Source organism: Mesoplodon densirostris, chromosome 6, assembly GCF_025265405.1.
Source record: "Mesoplodon densirostris isolate mMesDen1 chromosome 6, mMesDen1 primary haplotype, whole genome shotgun sequence".
NCBI classification, from domain to species: Eukaryota; Metazoa; Chordata; class Mammalia; order Artiodactyla; family Ziphiidae; genus Mesoplodon; species Mesoplodon densirostris.
Window position 1 is genome coordinate 12,888,736 of NC_082666.1, and position 24,549 is coordinate 12,913,284.

The 24,549-nt window shown below is 44.0% G+C and overlaps 1 protein-coding gene across 1 annotated transcript in view; it reads left to right on the forward strand.

Moving 5' to 3' along the window:
- The first annotated feature begins 5,428 nt into the window (after positions 1 to 5,428).
- LOC132491939 (tubulin polyglutamylase TTLL11-like) overlaps positions 5,429 to 24,549 on the forward strand; it is a 142,105-nt gene continuing 122,984 nt past the window's right edge. The window contains exons 1-2 of the mRNA XM_060101009.1: positions 5,429 to 5,511; positions 6,257 to 6,372. Coding sequence (XP_059956992.1) covers positions 5,440 to 5,511; positions 6,257 to 6,372 — 188 coding nt within the window. The 5' untranslated portion in view covers positions 5,429 to 5,439. The remainder of the gene's footprint in view (positions 5,512 to 6,256; positions 6,373 to 24,549) is intronic.

Genomic DNA, 24,549 nt, shown 5'->3' on the forward strand with positions numbered 1-24,549 from the left:
ATCCCCGAGGAAAGGGGGGAAAAAGCCAAGATGTGTCTATGGTTGCCTCAGCTTTCTGTCTGGAGGCAACCTCCAGAAAATGGGCAAGGGGGGCACCTAAACAGAGCCTTGTGATGTCAGTGAATTGAGGAAGTGGAGATCAAAGTTCAGGAATGCCGAGGTGGTTAGGATTCTATGGGCAGAATTCTGAAAGGTAGGGACCCAACCAGGAAAAGAGCTCCAGGAACCTGCGTGGGATCCCTGTGCATCTTTGCCAAGTGCTGGGCCATTCATATGTGGAGGGTTAATCCACAAAGCTGAGCAAAGAATGACCAGGGAACTGAGAAGCTGAACTACTTCCAGAGCTCACACAGAGCAGGGAGATGTTCAAGCTTCAAAGAGTCAGTGTGGAGAGTGCTTGGTGGTTACTGGACGCATTCAATGGAGACTCCAGAGAAGTTCTGCCTTAATGGACTGAAGCTTCCCTGGAATGAAAGTTACTCTAGGTCCAACCTAGTAAAGCTTGAATAATAGGCCTTGAAGGTATCAAAATAATCTGCAAATAATTGACTGTCTAAAAACCTAGCACTTTTTAAAAGAAGGCAAAATCCAGACACTGAGCATCAAATGTCCAGCTTCCAATAAAAACCCACTAGATATTCCACAAGATAGGAAAAGGTAACCCATACCTAAAGAGAAAATCAATAGAAACAGACCCACAAATATTAGAAATAATGAAACTAGTAGGAAAAAGATATTAAAACAGCTATTACAACTATGTACAAAAATTTAAAGGACAATATGAGCTTAATGTAGAGAGAAATGGAGCTATTAAAAAAGAACCAAATGGAACTTCTAGGAACCAAATGGAAGAAAATATCTGTAATGAAAATTTCACTGGACAGGATTAGTAGCAGATTAGATTCTGTAGAAGAAATGATCAGTGAACTTGAAGACATAGCAATAGAATTTATTCAAAATGAAACAGAGAGAGCAAAGTGACAGGAAAAATAAATAAACAGACCCTGAGTTACCTATGGTACAATATCGATGGTCTAACATATGTGTAATTGGAGTTCCCTGAGCAGAAGAGACAAGGAAGATACAGGAGGCTATCTGAAGAAATGGCCACACACACAAACGTGTGCACACACACACCAAGGCTTATCCTAATCAAATCAGTGATGATAAGAAAATCTTAAAAGCAGCTAGAGAGACAAATTATGTTCAGAGGAACAAAGAATAGCCCAAAAGTTCTCATCAGAATCTGTGCAAACCAGAAGAAAATGGGATGACAAATGTCACCTTCTTAGAAAGGCCTTCCCTGACCACCAAACTCTCCCCTCCGTCCACTGTATCACACTCTATGTTCTTACCTTGTTTTAATTATTCACTTGCTTGTGGTCTCTCTCCTAGAATGTAAGCTCTTAAGAGGGCAGGAGTTAAAACATACCTTGTCTTATTTGCTGTTTGATCCCCAGTGCCTAGAATAGTACCTAGGGTTTGGTAGGTGCTCAGTAAATATTTGATAAATAAAGTCTTTCAAGTAGAAGAGCACAAAGGCAGAGAGCAGTAAAGCATCCTAGAGCTACCAGTAGTTTAGCACAGTTAGAGCCCAAGATGTGCAGCAGTGAGTGCGAGAAAATAAAGCTAGAGTCTGAGACAGACTCTGGTCATAGAGGAATTTGCAGGACATGTTCTGGAACTTGGACTTCCTTCTGTAAGCAGGGATTTTTAGGCAGATGAGTGCTAATATTTTATTTGCCTTTTATAAAAATTACTCTGGCATCCCCTTGTGCCAGGTAAATTAGAGGGGCGAGTTTGAGAGCAGGGAAACTAATGGGGAAGGTATTAAAGTAGTCCAGGTGAAAGATGGTGCAGGCTTGATCTAGACTAGGAGCAACAAGGGACGGGCCAGATCTAGAAATCTCTTTAGAAGGTAGAATGTACAGAGTTGGTGAGCAGCTAGATGTAAAGGAGGAAGGAGACATGTTGGCTGACTGCTGCTGGCACAAAGTCCCTCACAGGCTACAGTTAACATGTTGTCCAGACTGCAGTCATGTCAAGGCTACTGGGGGAAGATCCCCTCCCCAGCTCACTCACATGGCTGTTGGCTGGGACATCAGTTCCTTGCCATCTCAGCCTCTCCATAGGACAGGTTACAAAATGGCAGCTGGCTTCCCTCAGAGTGAACAAATGAGAGAGTAAGAGAATGCATCCCAAGGTGCAAGCCACAGTCTTTTCATAACCTAATACTGGAAGTGATAGGCCATCATTTCTGCCCTATTTTGTTTGTTAGAAACAAGTCACTAAGTGCAGCCCACACTCAAAGAGAGGGGGTTACATAAGGGTATGAATACCAGGAGATGGTATCATTGGGACCATCTTAGAAGCTGCTGACCACAGATAGTGAGTTTGGATATGTTGAATTTGAGGAGTCTGGGACCTCCCAGTTGGGAATACTCTGGATGCAGATGGATGTGTAGTTCTGGGGCTCAGGAGGGAATCCCTTCTCGTTGAAATATAGTTTGGAGCCTTTGCATGAGTTTACAATTAATGGCTCAGGGGCCTTTTCTCCCCAACTTGCTTTGGAAGCCTCTAGAGGTAAGGGATGAAGGACAGATATCTTTAAATCCCCAGGGCATCCCTCAAGTAGCAACACATAATTGCTGACTGAATTACTTGGAGGGGTGGACAGTATCACATAATTGAAAAGTTCTCTTTCTCCATTTGACATTTCCTACTCTGCCACCAAACTGGAGAGAGGTTTTCCCATTTCTAAGCTGCAGGTTTCTAGTCTGCAAATTGGGTGCTAGACTAAATTAGTAGTTTTTAAAAATATATATGTTTTTCCCCTGGGACCCCCAGGATGTAAAAAAAGGTAAAAGTTGGTATGATCCGGCCTCCCCAGTGCTTCCCAAAAAAGAACCTCATTTTGAAAAACTCTGAACCAAATAAATTCCTGATTTTCCACCAGCTCTGACATTCTGGGATCTTAGGATAATATCAACCCTCCTCCTGGTTCTGTGATTCTGCTTCTTGAGATCCATTGGTGCTCCACATTTCATTGAACTTTTGAAAAAAGTTCCTCTTTCCTTGAACTTGTGAAAAAATATAAAGATGACTTTCATTAAATACTTACTATGCATCAGGTACTGTGCAAGATATTTTACATCACATTAACTTTATTTGCTCCTGTCTCCCCGACTAGAGTGTAAGCTCCATAAGGGCAGGGACTTTGTCCAGTCCACTCCTTTATTTCCAGAAGCTAGAATAGTTTCTGGGACATAGGAGGCACTCAGTATTTTATGAATGAATGAAGTAAAGTAAGTACTATTCCTATTCCCATTTTATAGATGAGGAGACTGAGGCTTAGAACTGTCCAGCTAGTGTGAGAGACCAAGCTGGGATTGAAGCCCAAATCTGGCTCCAAAGCATTCCTGTACAAGACCCAACACATTCAACTACCTGCACCAAAGTTTAGGTTCTGGAAAATATGCTACTGCTGTGTGCAGGTCCCTGTGGCTGACGAGGTTTTGCCACTCCCCTTCTCCAGCTTCCCTATAGCTGTGAGTGCATAAAACCACTGTGCACTGAGCTGAGAAGAGTCTCCCAGGCTGAGAAAGTACAAGTCCAAACTTCTAATGTAGCGAAAAGTAAGCGTCGATGACTCAGGATGATAAACTGCAGCCCTCCATCCTCTGTAGCCTCATCAGCATCACGTGTCTCAGGCCAGGTCTGAAGTTAGACTGATGATGTCACCAGAGTCTCTTAAAGGCCTCATCACTCATATCCACTTGTCATATATTATTAAGCGGATCTATAATACATGTAACATTTTCCACTGCATTTCCATTCCTTTCTTCTTATGACCAGGGAAAGAAAAATAGAGTGAGGATGACTTTTCCCAACTTCTCATCCTTATGGCCCTTTACCGAAGAATAACCTCATCTTGAATTACCCCCCCGAAATGGTCATTCGGGCTCTGATTTCGTTAATAAGGATGAAGCTACAGTTTAATAATTATCATTTAACTAGTGCATATTCTGTATAGACAAGTAAATGGATTTTCCCTCATCTTTTCTTCTTGAGTCCACAGAGGAGGAGATGCAGCTATATCTTTTTTCTTTCCTTTATTCTCCACATTCGTTTGGGGAACTTTGGGTTTATATCACTCACATTAGGAGCTTTCTACCTTATCACCTCCTAGAGACATAATGAGAGTCCTCCCAAGAATCTGGTGTCCTTATAGTCCGTCTGAATCCAATTAGTACCTGCAGTCTCAAGGGTGAGGAGATGTTATCTCGATAAAGGGTTGTTTCAAGCAGAGGCAGGGAGGTGCACAGGGTGGCTTACCCTGATCATGGGGCCTGTGAGGAACTGAAAGAGGCCAGAAGGCAAAGCCTCACCTGAGGTAGCAACCTGCCAGATTCAAGAGCAGGCGGCTGGCAAATGATGCTGGACTTAGCCTTGGATGCAGGCTGGCTGCATGGGCGTGTGGGCGGTTCACTCAGGGTCCCACACTCCAAAGGCCTCCGCGCTTGGTTTAATGCTCTGTTTCACCATCATGAAATTGTTAATACTTTTTGAACAACAGACCCTGCATTTTCATCTTGCACCGGCTCCCACAAACTATGTAGCCAGTTCTGCTTGGGTGGGAAGTCCAGCTCTGTCATTTACTAGAGGGGCAGTCTCAGGAAATCCACTGGCCTCTCTCCGAGACTCAGTTTCTGGTTCTGTGAAATGGAGACCATGATCCCTACTTCAAATAGGCTGTCTTGAGGATTAAACGAGATTCTGAATAATTGGTGCCTTTTATCATAATTGGTGCCTAGTGGGCGCCTAATAAATATTCCCTTCCTCTTAGGTAGGAGGGTATATCAGAATTACCCAGGGGATTTGTTATGGACAACACATTTGCCTGCGTTCCACTCTGGAAGTTTCTGACTCATAGGTGTGGGCTGGAGACGAGCAGTGGTTTTGAAAGGGGTCCTTAAGTGATGCTGTTATATACCCGAGGTTAAGAAAGATAGCCTTGGGTTTTGTAGAGATCTAGCTAAGAAGCAACTTAATAGAGGAGAACAGAAGGCGAGGGAGAAATTGATGGACTACTACTGATCCTTAACATAATAAAAAACCTGTTAAAGAAGAAAGAGGTCATCATCTTACCACCGCACTTCAGACGACACCCGTGGTGCTGAAGTGAACCAGGGGACCTCATCTCATTACGGAGCCCCCGGTAAAATTTTCTGCTGTCCATTTGGCCTGACAAGTACAGCCAGAGGGCCTGTGGATGAGAGAAGCCAGGGTCAAGGCCCAGGCTGGGGGTGGGGTTGGAATTAATTTTCACCGTGATTCCCCTAATACCATACTCGATTCCTGCAAAGACACTGTAGCTAAAGGGAGTAATTCTGAATTATGTTTATACTGCCCCAGATTTTAGGCTTTGACATTCTTCTCATGAAAAATCTGAAGCCTATACTACTTGAAGTAAATGCAAACCCCAGCATGAGAATCGAACACGAGCAAGAAGTGAGTATTTTGAGTATCTCATTGAATATATTACCATCCAACTGAATGTTCCCACTCTCCTGTTGCTCCCTTGGCTAAATGAGATTCGACATTCTCAGATTTGCCCAGCAAAGTTCTGTTCAAGCCTACATGATTTCAGTTTTGTTGAGCTCTGAACATCGTCTATTAGTATAAGATCCACCCGACCTATGGTAACTTCCCAGCATGCCATTCTCCACTTCTTAAGATCTGCAAATGTAGAAGCAGCTGAGCCTTTCCATCAGTTTTGACATGAACTAATTAGTTAGCCTCAGGAGATGAACTAATTGAAATTCTACGAATATGATTTAGCCATGTCGACATGCCTGAATCACTAAGATAAATAGTACATTTAACAGTGGTTATCTTTTTCTCCCCCCCGTTCCCCCCGCCACTTAAGTATGCATAAAAAAGACTGGAAGGAAATACGCCAACTATTAATACTGGGTTTTGTGGGGATTATATGGATTCTTTTAATCTTCTTCCTCTCTGCCATCTTTCCAATTTTTCTACAACGAGCACGTATCATTTTGATAATGAGAAACACAAAGTGCTATTTTTCCCCTTCGTGTATTTTGTTGATTTGTAAAAAGAAACTGACATTTTTCAGGTAGAATGAAGGGAGCCTTTAGAGAATTCTAACAGTACAACCACTGGGGCTTGTGCTGGTGGTCAGTTGGCGCTGAAGCACTCTCTCCATCGTAACATGGAATCCTTACCCTTCAAGCTCTCTCCAGGGGTGTTTGAGCATGTCCCCAGCCTTGTCGATGAAGAAGTGAAAGTGGCCGTCATCAGAGACACACTGCGTCTCATGGACCCATTTAAGAAGAAAAGAGAGAACCAGTAAGTATTTTTTATATCCTTTATTTCTATCAACTCTGCTTCCTGTGTCCTAAGCAGGTAAGTTAGTTCTTAAAACATGTTAACATTGGGAGTGAGATTTATACCTTAAGCAGTCTAATAAATCATAGTTTCATCTGTGAATATCAGCCTCCAAATATAGTGACTCAAAGTCAGGAGATGGAGACCTACAACATGAATCCGACACTTGGGGTTCGGTGGATGAATTTCTAGCCGATTGTTATCTGAGTCTGGAAAGTCTTCTCTAAAAACCCACTGTCCCCCAGTGATAGCATCTCCCCTCACTCACCATTGCCCACCTGGTGCTTCTCTGTGAAATCCTCAAGCACAGGGAGAGAGTATAAAATGCCAGAGGAGAGGGCCACAGGTAACTTGGACGTGGTAAGGATCACTTCCTTTCATGATGTTTACATTCTTGCAGTATAAGCTTTTTGTTTCAAAACCTGCAGAACCAATTATTGAACTTGTGGCAGTTCTGTAATATTTACAACAGTTATAATTCTTCTCCATCCTACCCACCCAGTGGATGTTACACTGGGATGTTGATGGGAGTATGTGCCCTGCCCCTCCCTCCATGGAATCACCCCTGAAATGAATGACGTTTCACTTGGGTATTTTGTTTGCTTTGTTTTGTTACCAGATTCCTGGCTTTCACAAAGTAAGTGTTGAGTGAATATCATTGTGCCTCTTTTAGGCAGAAAAATCAAAGACAAGCAACCCAAACAGCACTCCTGGTACCCCCGACATATCAGATTGACTCAAATGCTCCCAGACAAGTAAAGCACTTGTCAGCTATGGTTCAGGAACGTGAGGAACGCTGACTTCCCTAAGCTAGTGGTGTTTTGCAGGTTCCTCTACTGCAGCCCCCCACCAGCTGGGCTCAAGCCCACCTATTGTTAGAATCACCCTGCAGTAGCGCTTCTCCCCTTGGCCGCACATTAGAACCATCTGGAGAGCTTTCATAAATACCAGTGCAAGCACCCACACATCTAGAGATGCTTTTAATTAGCCTGGGCTGGAGGCCTGGCCACAGAAATAGTTTAGGTTCCCTAGGTGATTCTATCATGCGGCCAAGGTTGAGAGCCACTGCCCTACAGGAAATGTCACTCGGAAGGAGCTTTTGGCATATTCTGAGTCAGGCTGGATGGTGCCTGCTCGGCTGAGTTCTCTTGCAGCGCCTTCTTTGCTATGTGAGGCACAGATCCATTGCCAGCAAGACTCGGTGAGAACGCTCACCTGTGATTCATGTGGGCCCATCCTGCCTCCACCGACTAGGGCTTCAAAGTGGTGGCATGTCAGGTCTGCAGAATCCTCAGAGCATCTCATGGCAGCTGGGTAATGGGTCTACTCATACATGCATGCAGCTGCTATTTTTAGCCATCCCTAAGGAAAAGCAGTGGATTAATTGCAGTTTGGTCAGATTCATTGTGATATAACTCATTTCTCAAAAATCTAGTCTCTAATGGTTATTGATCTCAGCAGTAGAGGTTAGGTCTTGAGAGACCATATTGCACTGCGGGGAGATTTTGGTGGTTATCCACGCCAGTGTGGCCCAGGGGGATACTTTTAAAGATGACCTTGACACATTAGCCTTCTGATTCCTTTGGTGGGAACAAGTTCAATGGCCATTGTGTGGCCTGAGCTTTCTTAACCTCTGCCACCAAAACCAGGAAGAGAGATAAGGGTACTACTGTATTTTTCACATTAGATGGCCTCAACACATGATTAGCTTTCTTTTTCTGGTTCTAGTTGTTTTTCTTCACCAACACCTGGCATTCGGTATGATCCATATGAGCTGCAGGTCTAAAATTTAAAAGCAATTTAAATGGGCCCAGGACCACTGGGAAGGATGGGAAAGGCATTTTACGACTGATCAAGTCATAAGTAGCAGCACCTCATTTTTAATTTAAAAAGCATCGACTTCTTTTGTTTTTTATTGATAATCAGGAACAGTTAGAACTTCAAGAACCTGACTTCAATTTTAATAGAAAAACGCTTTCACCTCACCCTTTTCTTACCTACAATAGGAGGGTATATGTTAATAGCTAAATGTCATTTACTGATATTTTTCCTTAATTATACCATTAAAAAAAAAAACCCAGCAATAATTGTCCATGAAAGAATTCTGTAATCTGTAAAGTGAATTTTTATGTAAAGAATTATTATTATCATTTTAGTAACTTTACCATACAGACAAAAAGGCTGAAATTATTCTCAACTCTTTTATGTAGAAATGTTTCAGTATAACTTGGGGAAGTACCATATTTGTGCCCACAGATAATGCACAGTGTTGTAGTGCTGAATTGTGTGTTCCAATCTGGGTCCAGGTCACTCCAACTGCAGGAAATGATGTCACATGGACTTCTAGGCAGTTAACTTTAGAAGCTGGAGTTTCTTGTGTTTGAATAGGATGCAACGTAAACAGTTAAAAACAAATGGTATCCTAGCCTTCCCCTTCAACTCCTTAGCAAAAGAGGGTCTGATGTGTCCTTCATCAGTTCTTTCCTGAGTACGCTTTGTCAGCAGGACTGTTGAAGTGAGCTTTCACTTTTCCTGCACAGACTAAAGAAAAAAGGTCGATAGATGTCCTGAACTCCTCATATCTCTAAACCGCTCGGGGAGGGTGCAGGGGGGCCCTTGGAAGGGCACCAGACACGTGTGTCCGTGCATCATGCATCTTCACACACCCCGGAAGGGCAGGTAGGCTGGGGTCAGTTCCTTGGTGGGACTGAAAGCAGTCCTCATGCCTTCCATAGGGGGAGGAACTCGCAACCTTGCTGAGACCCATCTTGCCATAGTTGATAGAACTTTCTTCTTGAGCTGAAGAGACTGAGATTCAAATCCTGACCTTGCGGACATACAGAGCTATTCTGAGCCCCAGTATCCTTTTCTATAAAATGGAAATAATGAATAATTTAAATGAAACAATGTGAAAGACTTTTACTATATAGTAGGGACTTAATAATGCTTAGTTGACCGCTCAACAATAAAATTAGCTACTAGAATCTGAACAAAAAAAAGGTAATGCTTGGTTACCATAATCTTTTCTGGTATACTTAAAGCAGACTTTCGAGTTTAAAACCAATGACATATCCTAAAACCAAAGCTGTTAGATCGCTGTGGACTAGACTTGACAGTGGAGCTGGCTGCCAGTGGAAAGTTTTGTCTCCAAGTAGCATGATGTCACTGGCCCAGGCAAATTTATTTGTTGGGTTAAGAGAAAATACATTTGGCCCCTGAAGGAATAAAATAGCTGTCATATGAGAGCTGTTTTGAACTATGATGACTTTTTGTAATATCTGGTGACTATTGATTTACATACTAGGATTCTTTGGAGGCACTGCAGGGACAGGGGAAGGGGGAGGCTAAATGGGGAGGATTCTAGAACCATCATATATCTCTACACACACATATGGAGGTGAAATTCACACAATATAAAATTAGCCATATAAAAGTGGTATCTAGTACATTCATAATGTTGTGCAACCATCACCGCTTTCTAGCTCCAAAATGTTTTGTTACCCCAAAAGGAAACCCTGTATCCATTAAGCAATCATTCCCCATCCTCACCTCCACCAGCCTACTTTCTGTCTCTGGATTTACCTATTCTGGATTCTTCATGTAAATGGAGTTTTTTGTGTCTGGCTGCTTTCACTTACCATGTTTTTGAGGTTCACCCATGTGGTAGCATGTATCTGTATTTTGTTCCTTTTTATGGCCAAATAATATTCCATTCTATGGATATACCACATTTTATTAGCCATTTGTCACTTGACGGACATTTGGGTGGAAGTCATTTCTTTTTCAACCAGAGGGGAGCTGGGATGACCTATGTTATGTTTTGGCATTCTAGAGATTTCCTTTGAGAGGAAAGGATCTTTTCTGCTACAAGAAGTTTCTAAAACCTCTGGTTTAATCCAACCCCCTCGTTTTATTGATAGAAGCACAGACTCTTAGAATTGGAAGGGACCTTAGAAACCGTCACGCCAATCAGCTCCCTGGTTCAAGAACATCCCTCCCAAGCATCTCAGGCAGAGGAGAAGCGTGTGTCCTGACAAGGCACTGGACTTGGCATCAGCCAGGTCTGGGTTGAAGTCTTTAATCTCTGATCATTGCACTATGAGCTTGGCCAAGTCACTTTATTCTCTGATCTCATCTTTGAAATGGGGATCAAGGGATCTCCTTGGCTGGACTGTCATGGGCATCATGTGAAATGACACATATGAGAAACCCTCAGGACATCTGAGAGGATTAGACAAATGCTAGTACTTAGGGTCACCACGTGGTCCATCAGGCTGCTTTAAAGTTATGCTGATGGTGAAACATAAGTCACCAGCTCCTGAAGCAGCCTATTTGAGTTGTGTACATAATGATTCTGCCCGTCTGAATCGTACAAGACAAAACTAAAATGAAGAAGGTGGGTCATTTGCTGAAGGAGGAAATCAGGGAAATCAACGGAAAATTTCCTCTATTCTCAAGGTATTTGGGGAGCCCAAGCCTTTCTTTGTAAACACTTCTAGCAGAAGCAGAAGTGAATAAATTGCATTCCTCAATTATGTTAAAAACAAGGTGATTATTCCATTAATTGATTAGTTTTTGGAAGGTCGGTTTACCCCCGGGGGAGCCATTTTACTAGTATTTTGCTCCTCTTCCTGTAGATGTTTCTGGTAGCCACCTTCCTTTCTCAGGAATCATAACCCTTTAGGACCTGGAGTAATATAAATAAAGCCAGGGACAGACTTGGAGTAATCTGAGAGGATTTTCTTGATGCCACGCAGTGCCTGGGAGCTGGGGGGTAGACTGCTTGCCTCTTATTCAAAAGTGTACACTTGGAACGTGACTTATGTAAGGCACAGAAGCCCCTTTTCCCACAGCACCGGTCCATGGTCCTCTCCCAGTTTCCCTTCCCTCCTACCGCCATGACAACCAGGTTTATGTGAAGGATGGAGTCAGCCTGCTGGGACAGCTTTGACCCTCATTCAGAGACATTTGTGCTCTGAAGGCTTCACTGGGAGCTCAGGCTTCACTCTGACCTTGACTCCAAGTGTATCCCTTGGATCTTGTGCCATGTTCAGAACCAGTACATTAGGTGAATCCTCAGATTAGGTTGATTCTACATAGAAGCTAGGATAAAGGCAAAACATTCTAAGAGAACAGAGATCAAGAAATCTCCCAGTGGTTCGGTTTCACCGCTGGGGGCTTATGGTTTGGCCAAGGAATGTAACTCTGTCCTGTCCTGAGGAAGAATATCAAAAACACATTAATTAGAGGTCTCCAAGCCCAGATCTCTGCCCCTTAAATTGGCAGTTATGTCCTACTGAAATACCCTCAATGATAGAGAAGAGGGGTTCCTAAACTATCTAGACTAAACATGCCTTTGTGAATGTAGAACATTATCTTTCTTGCTTTCTGGAGTATTCTTCTGGAAACAGGCATTCTTTCAGGAGAATCATCCGACCACCCCGTGGATGGAATGGCCCATCCACGTGTGCACAGCTGACATTTTGTTGAAATTCTGGGGCTTTGTTGACCCCTAATGATTTCTTTGTGGCAAAACGCTACAGATGAGCACACCTTGACCCCAAGCACCTCTGAAGATTTCACATAAATCAGGAAGGAGTCTGGGTCACAGAGAGATGAATATTTGCATATTCATTTGGGTTTCATTTTACACCATGCCAGCATTACAGATACTGATTATTTAGAGCATTTATTGAGCACTTACTGTGTGCCAGGGAGAAGACTACAGAAGTAAATTAGCTCACAGGCCAGTAATGGAGGCAAGACCCACACATAATATCTACGGGGTAGAAAGTACAAGGTGCCCTAGACATAAAGACAAAGTAACAAGGGAAAGATTATTCCCTGATAAGAAGAGTTTTTTAAAAAAACCCAAAAAACTGACAAGGAGGAGTGACACTGGGCCTGAGGTTTAAAGGATGAGTAATATTCGGAACAGGCAAATGGATGGAAGGATTCCCCTGGTGGAGGACACAAAGGCATGGGGCTGTGTTGGGGAAACGTGAGGAGATGAGTCAGCTGGTGAGACAGGTGCATGAAGTGGATTATTGGAGAGAAGGTGCCAATGGGGACGTAGATGAAGACCCAGAGGCCAGAGGTGGGTGGCCTAGAGTAAATCAAAACTTGTCTTCAACCTGAGTTGAAAACATGAAGGCCTTCGGGCTGTCCGTGATCCCTGAAATGACACAAAATCTTATGTCTATGTGTATTTTTCCTGGAGAAAAGGTCAGAAATTCCATCATATTTTCCAAAAGTTAAGAACCCAACAGTCCTATTATCATTAGAGGCTCCAGGGAGCTAGAGCGATTTGCCCGGGGTTGGGGTGTCGTGGCTTCGGGATATACATCATACCCACCGTACCGGGAAAGGCTTCACATTTCAGATGCCAGTCAGCAAACTAGAAAAATGTGTGCATTTTCACGTAAGAACAGACAGGAAATGACTAATGATACACGCATTATTTTATGTGCATGAAATAAAACCAGACAGCTCTCTTCCATTCGAAAACGCTTAAGCGTTAAGTCAGAAGTAACCAGTAAAAGCCTCTTTTGCATGCAGTTTGTTGAGCAGGAACCATTTCCTAGACTTATGGGGAAGGCGGATTTCCTGAGCTGATGTGAGAGTGTCATTTCAGGGACCATTAGACTGGAGCAGGGCCCCTCCGCCGGCAGGCAGGCCGGTTCGCCCTCTCACCGGTGTACAGAGCAGATGGGAACTGAGATGAGCATATGGCCCGTCAGTCGGCATTTTGGGGAAATGGCAGAGCGGAATTCTGCGTGGGCCCTTCCAGAGTTATTCCAGGTAGTGATGGGGGAGCAAATGTGTTTGGAAATTTCCTCATGAGTTGCTCCAGTGAACCCTCACTGTTCCTGTGCTTTTAAATGAGGCGTTGTTAGCTTTTTGGAAGGAGGCATTGCGGTCTGGGTTTAGGATCAAGGTTTTGAGACCAGTTCTACGTGGCCTCAGATAAGTCAGTATACTTCCCTGAGCCCAGTTTCCTCATCGGGAAAAAAAAAAAAAAAAAAAAGCAAACAACCTCAAACAAACAAAACAAGAGAAGAAAAGGGAATGGTAGTAGCTACTCTGCCTCTTTCACAAGGGACTGTTTGTTGAGTGCTTGCTGTGTATGGCACAGTGGTGTTTACCTTTATTCCCATTTTGTCCTCACAACAGCCATATGCACTAGGTGCTATTACTACTTCTGTTTTAAGAGGAGGAGACTGAGGCCTGGAGAGGTTGAGTGACAGGCCCAAGACCACACCAGTTATAAGCAACAGACTGGGATTTAAAGCCAGGTGTGTCTAGCTCTTGCCTTGAGAGAGTGGATGAGAAGGTATTTAGCGCGCTAAGGAGACGTGCACACACAAGGCATTATCCTTATCGGGTTGGGTTCGTGCCTTTGCCCAAACTTTAAGGCAGGGACTCATCCCTTTAGCTTCAATCACTGAACACGAGTGGGTGCTTACGAGTGATTGATCATCTCCTGTGAGGGCTCTGTGGCCAGCTAGGTGGCTAATTCATATTCAATAATCTTCAAATCCGTAATGAATAAAATGTAAGCCAGTGTGCAGAGAACACCAGCTTAAAGCAAGATCTACACGTGCCACAAGACAGAACAGAACCAGACAGAAAATTATTCATATGCAGTCGTGAGTCCCAGACTGGGAACATGCTAGAAGTTCAGAAGAAGGCAGGCTGAACCAAGGATGAGGTGGAATCATAGGAAATTACCAATATTCGATCTTTTTTTTAATTTGACTTACAAGAGTGGCAGTTTCCTATGATTCAACTAGTGGCTGGCCTGGAGTGGTCAAGGCAGCCTTCCTGAAGGAGGTGGGGCCATCATTGGCTTGGGCTTGGTTTAGTGAGGAAAATAGAAATAAGCTTGGGGGAGGAAGGGTGGAGGCAGGAAGCTGGGCCAAGGGGTTAGGCAGGGTGGGGGAGGACCGCCAATCATGCTTCCAAAATGGCGCTTGGGGCTGGAGAGGACAGATCCTGCTTCTCTGCTCCATGCTTCTTATTAATTTTTTTCTTATTATAAAAGTGATATGTGCTCATTGTAGAAAAAAATGGAAAATACTGAAAACTGTGTAGCATGAAATAAAAATCTCCCTCAAATTCAACCACCCAGAGCTAATCATTATTAACTTTTTAGTTCACAAAAATGGTATCGTTTTCTGCTGTCTATATTGTTTTCTAGTTGAGGCCAGATGATCTATATCATTTTTGTATGCTGTTTTTATTTTTCTCCATTTTATGCGACAGTAATTTCCCCTTCTTATTAACAGTTCTGTAAACATCATTTTCATCAGTGGCTGGGACTCTGCCTCCATATTGGTGAATGTTTAGTTGATTTCCAGCATCTTGTGCTTAAAGCTCCGTGTGCTATTTAGAAGAGAGAGCCCACGAGGAAGCAGGACTGGAGATGCACATGTGTTTTTAATGCACAGGTGGGACAGCAGAAGGGTGAGAGTAGAGGCCCCAGAGTTGGATGCTTTGGGGTGAATCCTGGTGCTGCCATTTACAGCTGTAAATGGTACAGAGTTTCCTCCCCTCTCTGTACTTTGGCTTCTTCATCCATAAAAGGGAGTTTGCAGTTGGATGTTTTTAAATCTGCAAAGCAATGAGAAGTTCTTAATTTGGAAGGAGAGAAAATGCTGCTTATTCCTAAGAGAGTATCTGTCGTGGGAAATGTCCAATATGAATGTAGTATTTAAACAAGTCAAACAATATATGTAACCTGGGGAGGTTTTTTTGTTTGTTTGTTTTGTTTTAAGGAAAAAATGTGTGAAGGAGGAGGTGGTAAAGTAAGTGGGAATTGATCTCCAACAGCGACAGGTTGATCTTTGGCTGCCAGGATGGGTGTTTTTTTTTTTTTTTTAACATCTTTATTGGAGTATAATTGCTTTACAATGTTGTGTTAGTTTCTGCTGTACAACAAAGTGAATCGGCTATATGTATACATATGTCCCCACATCCCCGCCCTCTGTGTCTCCCTCCCACCCCTCTAGGTGGACACAAAACACCGAGCTGATCTCCCTGTGCTATGCAGCTGCTTCCCACTAGCTATCTGTCTTACATTTGGTAGTGTATATATGTCCATGCCACTCTCTCACTTCGTCCCAGCTTACCCTTCCCCCTCCCTGTGTCCTCAAGTCCATTCTCTACATCTGCATCTTTATTCCTGTCCTACCCCTAGGTTCTTCAGAACCTTTTTTTTTTTTTTTTTTGGATTCCATATATATGTGTTAGCATACGGTATTTATTTTTCTCTTTCTGACTTACTTCACTGTGTATGACAGTCTCTAGGTCCATCCACCTCACTACAAATAACTCAATTTCGCTTCTTTTTATGGCTGAGTAATATTCCATTGTATATATGTGCCACATCTCCTTTATCCATTCATCTGTCGATGGACACTTAGGTTGCTTCCATGTCCTGGCTATTGCAAGTAGAGCTGCAATGAACATTGTGGTACATGACTCTCTTTGAATTATGGTTTTCTTAGGGTATATGCCCAGTAGTGGGATTGCTGGATCATATGGTAGTTCTATTTTTAGTCTTGTTTTTTTTTTTGTTTTTTTTGCAGTACGCGGGCCTCTCACTGTTGTGGCCTCTCCCGTTGCGGAGCACAGGCTCCAGATGCGCAGGCTCAGCGGCCATGGCTCACGGGCCCAGCTGCTCCGCGGCATGTGGGATCTTCCCGGACCGGGGCACGAACCCGTGTCCCCTGCATCGGTAGGCGGACTCTCAACCACTGCGCCACCAGGGAAGCCCTATTTTTAGTTTTTTAAGGAACCTCCATACTGTTCTCCATAGTGTCAGGATGCATTTGATTTCTCTCTAATTATCTGCTAGATTAAAAGAAATGAAAGCTCAATATCAAAGCTGGTTTTAGTAATCACTTGAAAGCCCCTGGTTATCACACCAAATGGTGGACAATACTCTCCAGCTGCTTTCTTTCCTTTCCTTTTTATTCAATTTCCATTTTTTCCCTTCACTTTTTAAGCAGCAGAAGAGCCCCTTGCAACTCTGATCACAGAGGCTAATGTGAGGGGGGGAAGAAGGTGGAATTTGAAGGCTCAGGGTGGTAGGATCCGCCCCCAAGCTCATCCTCCGCTGGGTGCTCACATCACAGCGTGAGAATCAGCGGGGAGCTGGCTGCTCAGTGTATGCACTTCCTGTCGCCGTGGAGCCTTCATTTGGTTGGAGAGGCTCTTTTCTTCCTCCAGACTGTCCAGACCAGACTTCTGCAGCACCAGAAGCTGCTAACACATGCGTGAATGAACTCGTGCACACACGCGTGGATGGGCTTGTTATGTGTGGGTCCTGGTCTGGGTCAGGGGTGACTGTACACCTCTGTGGGGTGCAGGGTGCAGTGGGAGCACCAGCTCAGCAAGGTGAGCAGGACGGAGGCAGTGAGAGAGGCCTCAGCAGAGAACATGAGTCCCGTGAGGGCCTGAAGGCAAGACAGAACACGGGGCTCTCAAAGCACAGAAAGAACTCCAGCTGGGTTGTTCATAAAAGCTACAAGCTGGAAACAATCTCACTGTCCACCAACAGAAAAATGCACTAATCCTGGGTATTCACTCACGGGAAGATTATACATCAATGGGAAATGCGTGAATAAAGTACCTCTGTGCATTGATATTCAAGTTGAGGAAAAGAAGCAAATCATAAAAGAATATCTTCAGTATGGTTCCAACTCACGACAGGCAAAACTAAACTTTGTTTTATAGAGATGTAACCCTACGACAGCAAGGAAGAATGATCAGAGTTTAAGATGTTTACTTCTGGATGGGAGTGGGGAGAGGGTGTGGCGAGGGGCACAGGTGGGCCGTTGAGATGCTGGCTGTGTTCTGTTAACCCAGGTGGTGGAGGCATAAGTATTAGAATTATTCTTTAAATGTATGCACCTGTTTTTTTTTTGTTTTTTTTTTTTTTTTTTGCTGTACGCGGGCCTCTCACTGCCGCGGCCTCTCCCGTCGCGGAGCACAGGCTCCGGACACACAGGCTCCGCGGCCATGGCTCGCGGGCCCAGCCGCTCCGCGGCACGCGGGATCCTCCGGGACCGGGGCACGAACCCGCGTCCCCTGCATCGGCAGGCGGACTCCCAACCACTGCGCCACCAGGGAAGCCCCTGCACCAGTTTTATACACTCTTCTGTATGCGTGGTGTACCACAGACTTACAGGTAAAACAAAGAAGTCCCAGGTGGCAAGATTATAGTGCGTAAGCAGGGAGGGTGCCAGGAGACAGGGCCAGGGGCTGCAGGATCTAATGGCTTAGTCCAAGCATTTTGCTTTTCATCCTAAAAGCAATGGACAACTTTTTTTTTTTTTTAATTGAAGTGTAGTTGATTTACAATATTGTGTTAGTTTCAGTTGTACAGCAAAGTGATTCGGTTATACATACGTATATGTATATATCTATATCCTTTTTTTGGATTCTTTTCCATTATAGTTTATTACAAAGATACTGAATATAGTTCCCTGTGCTACACAGTAAATCCTTGTTGTTTATCTGTTTTATATATGGTAGTGTGCATCTGTTAATCCCAACCATGGAAAAGTTTTAAATAGCAGGGTGACATGATGAGATTTATATTTTAAAAAGATCACTTTGGCTGCAGCATGAAAAGCAAACTGCCAGGGAGGATGTGGAGGCAGCTAAGAGGTGTGAGAGATGGTGGCTGTGTGGATTAGGTGGCAGTGGTAGGTGGAGAGAAATGTTGTATTCAAGAGGCATTTAGGGACTTCCCTGGTGGCACAGTGGTTAAGAATCCGTCTGCCAATGCAGGGGACACGGGTTTGAGCTCTGGTCCGGGAAGATCCCACATGCCGCGGAGCAACTAAGCCCATGAGCCACAACTACTGAGCCTGCGCTCTAGAGCCCGCGAGCCACAACTACTGAGCCTGTGCACCACAACTACTGAAGCCCGCGCACCTAGAGCCCGTGCTCTGCAATAAGAGAAGCCACTGCAATGAGAAGCCCGTGCACCGCAATAAAGAGTAGCCCTGCTCGCTGCAACTAGAGAAAGCCCACGTGCAGCAACGAAGACCCAATGCAGCCAAAAAAAAAAAAAGAGACATTTAGGAGGATGGGTCGATAGGACTTGGGGATGCGTTGGATATGAGAGGTGAGGGTGAAGGAGGAGTTAAGAAAAGGGGCTGGTTTAGCAACTGGGGGTGCCAGGGAGCCCTGGGGATGTAGCAGCTTTGGGGGGACGTGATGCAGGGTCATGAGACCTCCAGGTATACTGTCTGCTAGGTAGCTGGGTAAGTGGACTGGGGGTGGGGCCGTTATGGGGATAGCTGTTCCCTAGAGTAGACTGGCGCGTCCACATGGGCACACCCGACACTGTCTGTCAAGTGATTTCAGTGGCAACTGTGGTGAAGTGGGGTGAGCCGGGGCAGGAGGTCTGGGTTCAGATCCTGACTCTGCCGGTCTTTCTGACCTTCTTTAACTCCGTTCCCGGCATCCTGCTCACAGAGCTCCGCCCTGCTTGCTGGCTCAGTTGCTGGGCACAGAAACATCCTGTCTTTAAGGCACCTTTTACAAATCATCACGCCGTCTTAATTTACTTTTCGGCTTTTGGAGCCGTGCAGGTGCCTCGGTGTCCTTCGCGAGCACTTGGCCCCATGCCCTGGCGGGAAGGGTGATGGAGGAAGTAAGCGTGGGGGAGGGCAGGCAGGGAGGACCTCTCTGCAGCACCTGCCTCACGGGGCTTCGCCAATCAGCCTCCTCTTCTACTGGTTATCATTGCCATTGTCACCTCCACACCTGTTCAGTGCACTGCAGCTCACAGAGTCGTTTCAGAGCCAGTGGTGCATGCAAAGTAGGCAGGGTATGAGTCATTACCCCATTTTACAGGCAAGGAAACCAAGACTCAGGGAAACAATGGGACATTCCACAGGCTTGGGGTTCTTGGACTCTACACATGACAAGAGGTTGCCAGTGATGGGAATGTTTGTCTGTGCAAATCTACCAGCCAAGGCCTCAGATAGGTCGTATTTCTGCACCTCATGACTTCTTTAGGTGCCGTAAGGGATCGAGACTGGGATCTGTCCTCAGAAGCCTGATTAGGAAGTAGTTCTGGACAGCTTCTGCCAGGAGGAGAGAGTGAAAGAGAATAAAAGAGCCCTGGGGATGGCATTACCATTTTTAGCTTGAAAGGTGGTTATGTGGTGAGGGGATAAACTCTCTGCAGGCCCCAAAGGGCAGAACAAGGAAACATGGCTGAAATTTGCAGAGAGATTTAAGCTCAAGTAAAGGAAGGAAGAAGAAAGTCACCACCACCTTACTTTGCCTGAAATGATCATGGTTGACTCGTAGTAGTAGTGAGTAGTGAGTTCCACGTAGCTGGAAGTATTCAAGCCAAGACTAAATGGCCGCATGTAGGGAAGGAGCACCAGCTCTGGGATCAAACAGACATGGGTTCAGTGCCTGGTTGTGTGACCTTGGACAGGTCACCTAACCCCTCTGAGTCCCGGTTTCCTCATCTGCGCAGTGGGATGTTGGTGCAGGTTCGTTGTGAGGATCAAATAGGGGCCAAAGCAGATCTCTGGGCACACTCATTCTACAAGTACCTCTGGAGTCCCAGAGGTGCATGACGTCTGTTGTCTGGTTTAATCATCACCAGTTTGCGTGCAGGCCTGTCTCTAACATTTGTGGGGCCTGAGAAAGAGAACACATGGAGGTCCCAACTTCCTGCCAGCCCTCTTCCTCTTCCCACTCCTGACTCCATCCACCCCTGCAAGGCACGGGCATCTGAATCACCTGGGGGGTTTGTTAAGGCCCAGATGGCTGAGTCCCAGCCCCAGAGTTTCTGATTCATTTGCATTTCTAGCAGGGTGCCAGGTAACATCAACGCTGCTGGTCCAGGCCCAACACGACACTTTACGAACCACTTGCCTGCCAGTCCCAGGTCTTGGGTCTGTCCCAAACCACTTGAGGACTCAGGGCAGTGGCCCCTCAGCCCCTGCTGGGGTTTGGCACCATGGGGGTGGAGCAGTCAGTAGGACTCATCCTCATACAAAAGAGATGGACATGCCCCTGGTGAGGGCAGCCACTGGAGGTAATTTGCCAATAACACAGAGACAGGAGCCCCCAACTTAACATAACTCTACTCATAGGTGTCACGTACATTGCATGTGATCACAGGACTGAGAAAGCCAAACAGGGCCACTTCATCAATGCATGTTTTTATTCATCTGTTTCCCTTCCCTGCCTTTCTGTGCAGGTTTCTCAAGACAAGTAAAATATTAAATGATTGTGAAATCTAACCTTTAAGGCAAAATCACACCCTTTTAAAACAATTCTTCTAACGAGAGAAAATGTTGCATTATTCTTTTCGTCTCCTCATTCTCTTCCAGCTGGTTGGCAGGCAAAGTCCTAGATGATTTCTTAATTTTGACTCAGCCTTTCTCTACAAGAGAACAAGTGGTGGGGAAAATTTCTTCTCTAGGCAACAGCAACGTTTCTGTCTCATTTGTTTGGTTTTGCACTGTGACATGACAGCTTGTGGGGCTGCTGATTCGAACTTAGGCCCTTCTAGGAATGCATTGTTCATGAACAGTAAATTTATCAGGTTGCAGATTTTGGCCATTTAATTATTAAGAATGGGAATGCTTTCTTGCCTCATGAATATTTTAAAATGGAGCAATAGACAAATTGTGGTTCACTCCCAAATTTCATTATAGTTTGGAAACACTTCATATTTCAGCCTTTCAGCCTTATCCGATTGCCCCAAAGCTGTGAGCTCGATTTTTCTTCAGGGAATTTGGTAGCAGAGTTACTCTGTTCCAAATCATGAAGTCTGAGACTTTTATAGGGAACAGGTTGTCTTAGCATCATTTAGTTTGTCCTTGGATCTATAAATGTCCTTGCATCTATAAATGTCCTTGCTGGAAATAGAACTTGAAGCAATACTTTCTATAAAACGTACACAGCCTTGTATAGTGGAAAAGACAAAGGATTCAGGAATCCAGTGGGCCTGGGTTTGAATCCTGACTCTTCCCTTGCTCACTGTGAAATGTAGCACAGTTACTTCTCAAAGTCTCAATTTCTTCATCTGTAAAATGTGAAATAATAACAATGACTACTTAACAGGATGACTGTGATCATTCAATGAATTCAAGTACTTAAACACATAGCATAATAACTGGACATGTTAGGTATTCAATAAGTGATAGTTATTTTATAATTATCCTTATTGTTGTTATTCTGTAAGGTGCCTATCACAGTGCTGAGCACATAGACATTCAATAAATGGTATTAGCATTAGCATTATTATAATTCTTACAGGTGCATATAGATTAAAAATACAGTTTTCCACCATGCAAGTTACACGTGTTTTACTTTTTAAGATATTTGAGCCAACAGGACTTTATATAAGTAAATGGACAGCCTAATGAAGTTTAGCAAGACTGAGGTAAATCAACGGTGCTCATATACATAGTTTACTCAAGATAATCCCTGATGCAAAACATTTGTTCAGTTTGTGCCTCAAAATGAAAGTGGGTTCCATAGATATTTCAGGAACTTCTCCTCTTTGCTGTGCACGGGTTTGGGAACCTTAAATAAGAACAGTCTTCCCATGGAAGGGCACCTCTGACCATGGGAGATGACCTGGGCTGGTGGTCAAGGTCCTGGGCCTCACTCTAAGCTTGACCTTGGGCAAGTCCCCACACTTCTCTGGGCCATGGTTTGTTCATCTCTAGAACCTCTGTGGTGTGAAAATGCTGCGCTTCTCTAAGTGCATGTGATTTCTTCCCTTTAAAAAGAGGGATATAGAAAAAGGGAGATTTCATCCTTTAAAAACCCTTAGACTCTTCCCATCTTACCAGTTGCTTTTAAACCACTAGGTGTTAGGTGCCAGATATTTGAGGGTGGCTTAACTGGAAGTTGTGTTTAGTATCTGGAGTGTGTTTATTATCTGGAGTGTGTTTATTATCTGGAGACTGTCAGAAACACTAAATGTATTTCTGACAGTCTCTCACCATCCAGCTACTTGCTTCCAACCGGAATGATTTGCTTTTCCACCGCATTCAGAAGAGACACTTTAGTCCTGGTTATGAACGTTAGTTAGTTTGAAGAAGAGAAACAGCATTGTGTTTCTAAAAGTACTTCTGATACTGAAGGCCACTTTTTGTTGCTGTTATAATCTGGGTGCTTCGTGAGGGTGACAGTACCTGGCTCTGCATTTATTCTCTGCCCAAGTTCAGTTCTAGCATCTTTGAAATTGGGGAACCATTGCTTATAATCAGGCGGTAGAATGGTGCTCATCTCTGTGCTGAGTTATTGTGGAAGTGGCCCAGTGTCTCCCATGGTTTAAATCTTAAGTCTACCAGTTGTTTGTGGACAACTTTTCCTCTGGTCTCAGAAGCCTGTTGACGTGGCCTATGATAGCACAATAGTGTGAATGCATGGCATCGGAGAGGTGGACATACAAGTATCACTGCCGGCCACAAAACATAAGAAAGGGAAGGCACACTGGAGTGGGAGACCTGGGTCCTAGTTTGGCTCTGATGTTGGCTTGCTTCTCCTTGTGGAGCCTGTGGATGCCAAGGTAGTTCCGTGTGGCTCCTCCGCACAGCTCTGTCACCTGGCCTTTCTTCATTCCTTCACCGAGGGGCTTGGGCTTGATTGCTGAGGACCCTTTCTGTTCCAACATTCTGTTGTCTCAATTATTGATAATAACAGTAATAAGTCTCAGCCTTGTTATTTAGGTAGAATTCTGGCAGCAGGTAAATCTCTGGATGAGTTCCAAATTATAGATGGCTCCAAAAAGTGTGCTTAGTTTTTGAGCTTGGTTACTCCCCACATAAGGTTTATTGTGGGCTTTTTTTTTTCTTTTTGGAAGGGGGGGGTCTCCATAAACTGATTCTTGACTGCTTAGTAGTTGAGAACTGCTTTGGTTTTTTAAATTTTTATTTGTATTGAAGTATAGTTTAATTACGATGTTGTGTTAGTTGCAAGTGTACAGCAAAGTGATTCAGTTATACATATACTTATTATTGATCAGATTCTTTTCCATTATAGGTTATTATAGATCCTGACTATAGTTCCCTGCTCTATACAGTAGGTTCTTGTTGGTTTTCTATTTTATATGTAGTAGTGTGTATCTGCTAATCCCAAACTCCTAATTTATCCCTCCCCTGCCCCTTTCCCCTTTGGTAACCATAAGTTTGTTTTCAAAGTCTGTGAGTCTATCTCTGTTTTGTACATAAGTTCATTTTTTTAGATTCCACATATAAGTGATACCATATGGTATTTTTCCTTCTCTATCTGACTTACTTCACTTAGTGTGATAATCTCCAGGTCTATCCATATTGCTGCAAATGGCATTGTTTCATTCTCTTTTATGGCTGAGTAGTATTCCATTGTATATATGTACCATAACTTCTTTATCCATCCATGTGTCAAAGGGCATTTAGATTGCTTCCATGTCTTGGCTATTGTAAACAGTGCTGCTATGAACACTGGGGTACATGTATCTTTTCAAATTCGAGTTTTTGTCTTTTCTGGGTATATGCCCAGGAGTGGGATTGCTGGATCATATGGTAGTTCTATTTTTAGTTTTTTAAGGAATCTCTATACTGTTCTTCATAGTGGCTGCACCAATTGACATTCCCACCAACAGTGCAAGAGGGTTCCCTTTTCTCCACACCCTCTCCAGCCTTTATTATTTGTAGACTTTTTGATGATGGCCCTGAGAAATGCTTTGGTTAATTCTCTATTCCAGGCTCTTCGTGACATTCACATTGCTTTATGTATTATCTCAGAATTGGTAGCGGCATGGCATTTTCTTGATTTATGATGTTGTCATTTGAGGTTGGGTTTTCTCTTTCGGTTTGTTTCACATTTGAGTTATTTTTGGTGCTATCACCCCATTCTCCCATTTTTCTCTTCCTTAAACTATGGGTCCTAATCTGAAGGAATTACATTCATACAGCAAATAATGTTGTGGGCTATTTATCGCATATGTGCTGACATTCATGCTGTCTTTTCTTTAGGAAAGAGCTCAGTGTTTTTCCGAGCTTTATCTGTAAAATGAGAATCACCATCACGAGAACCCTTGAAGGAGGCCCAATGAGCAGCCTCCTCTCTACCTAAATTCTGAATTAATTGAGAATA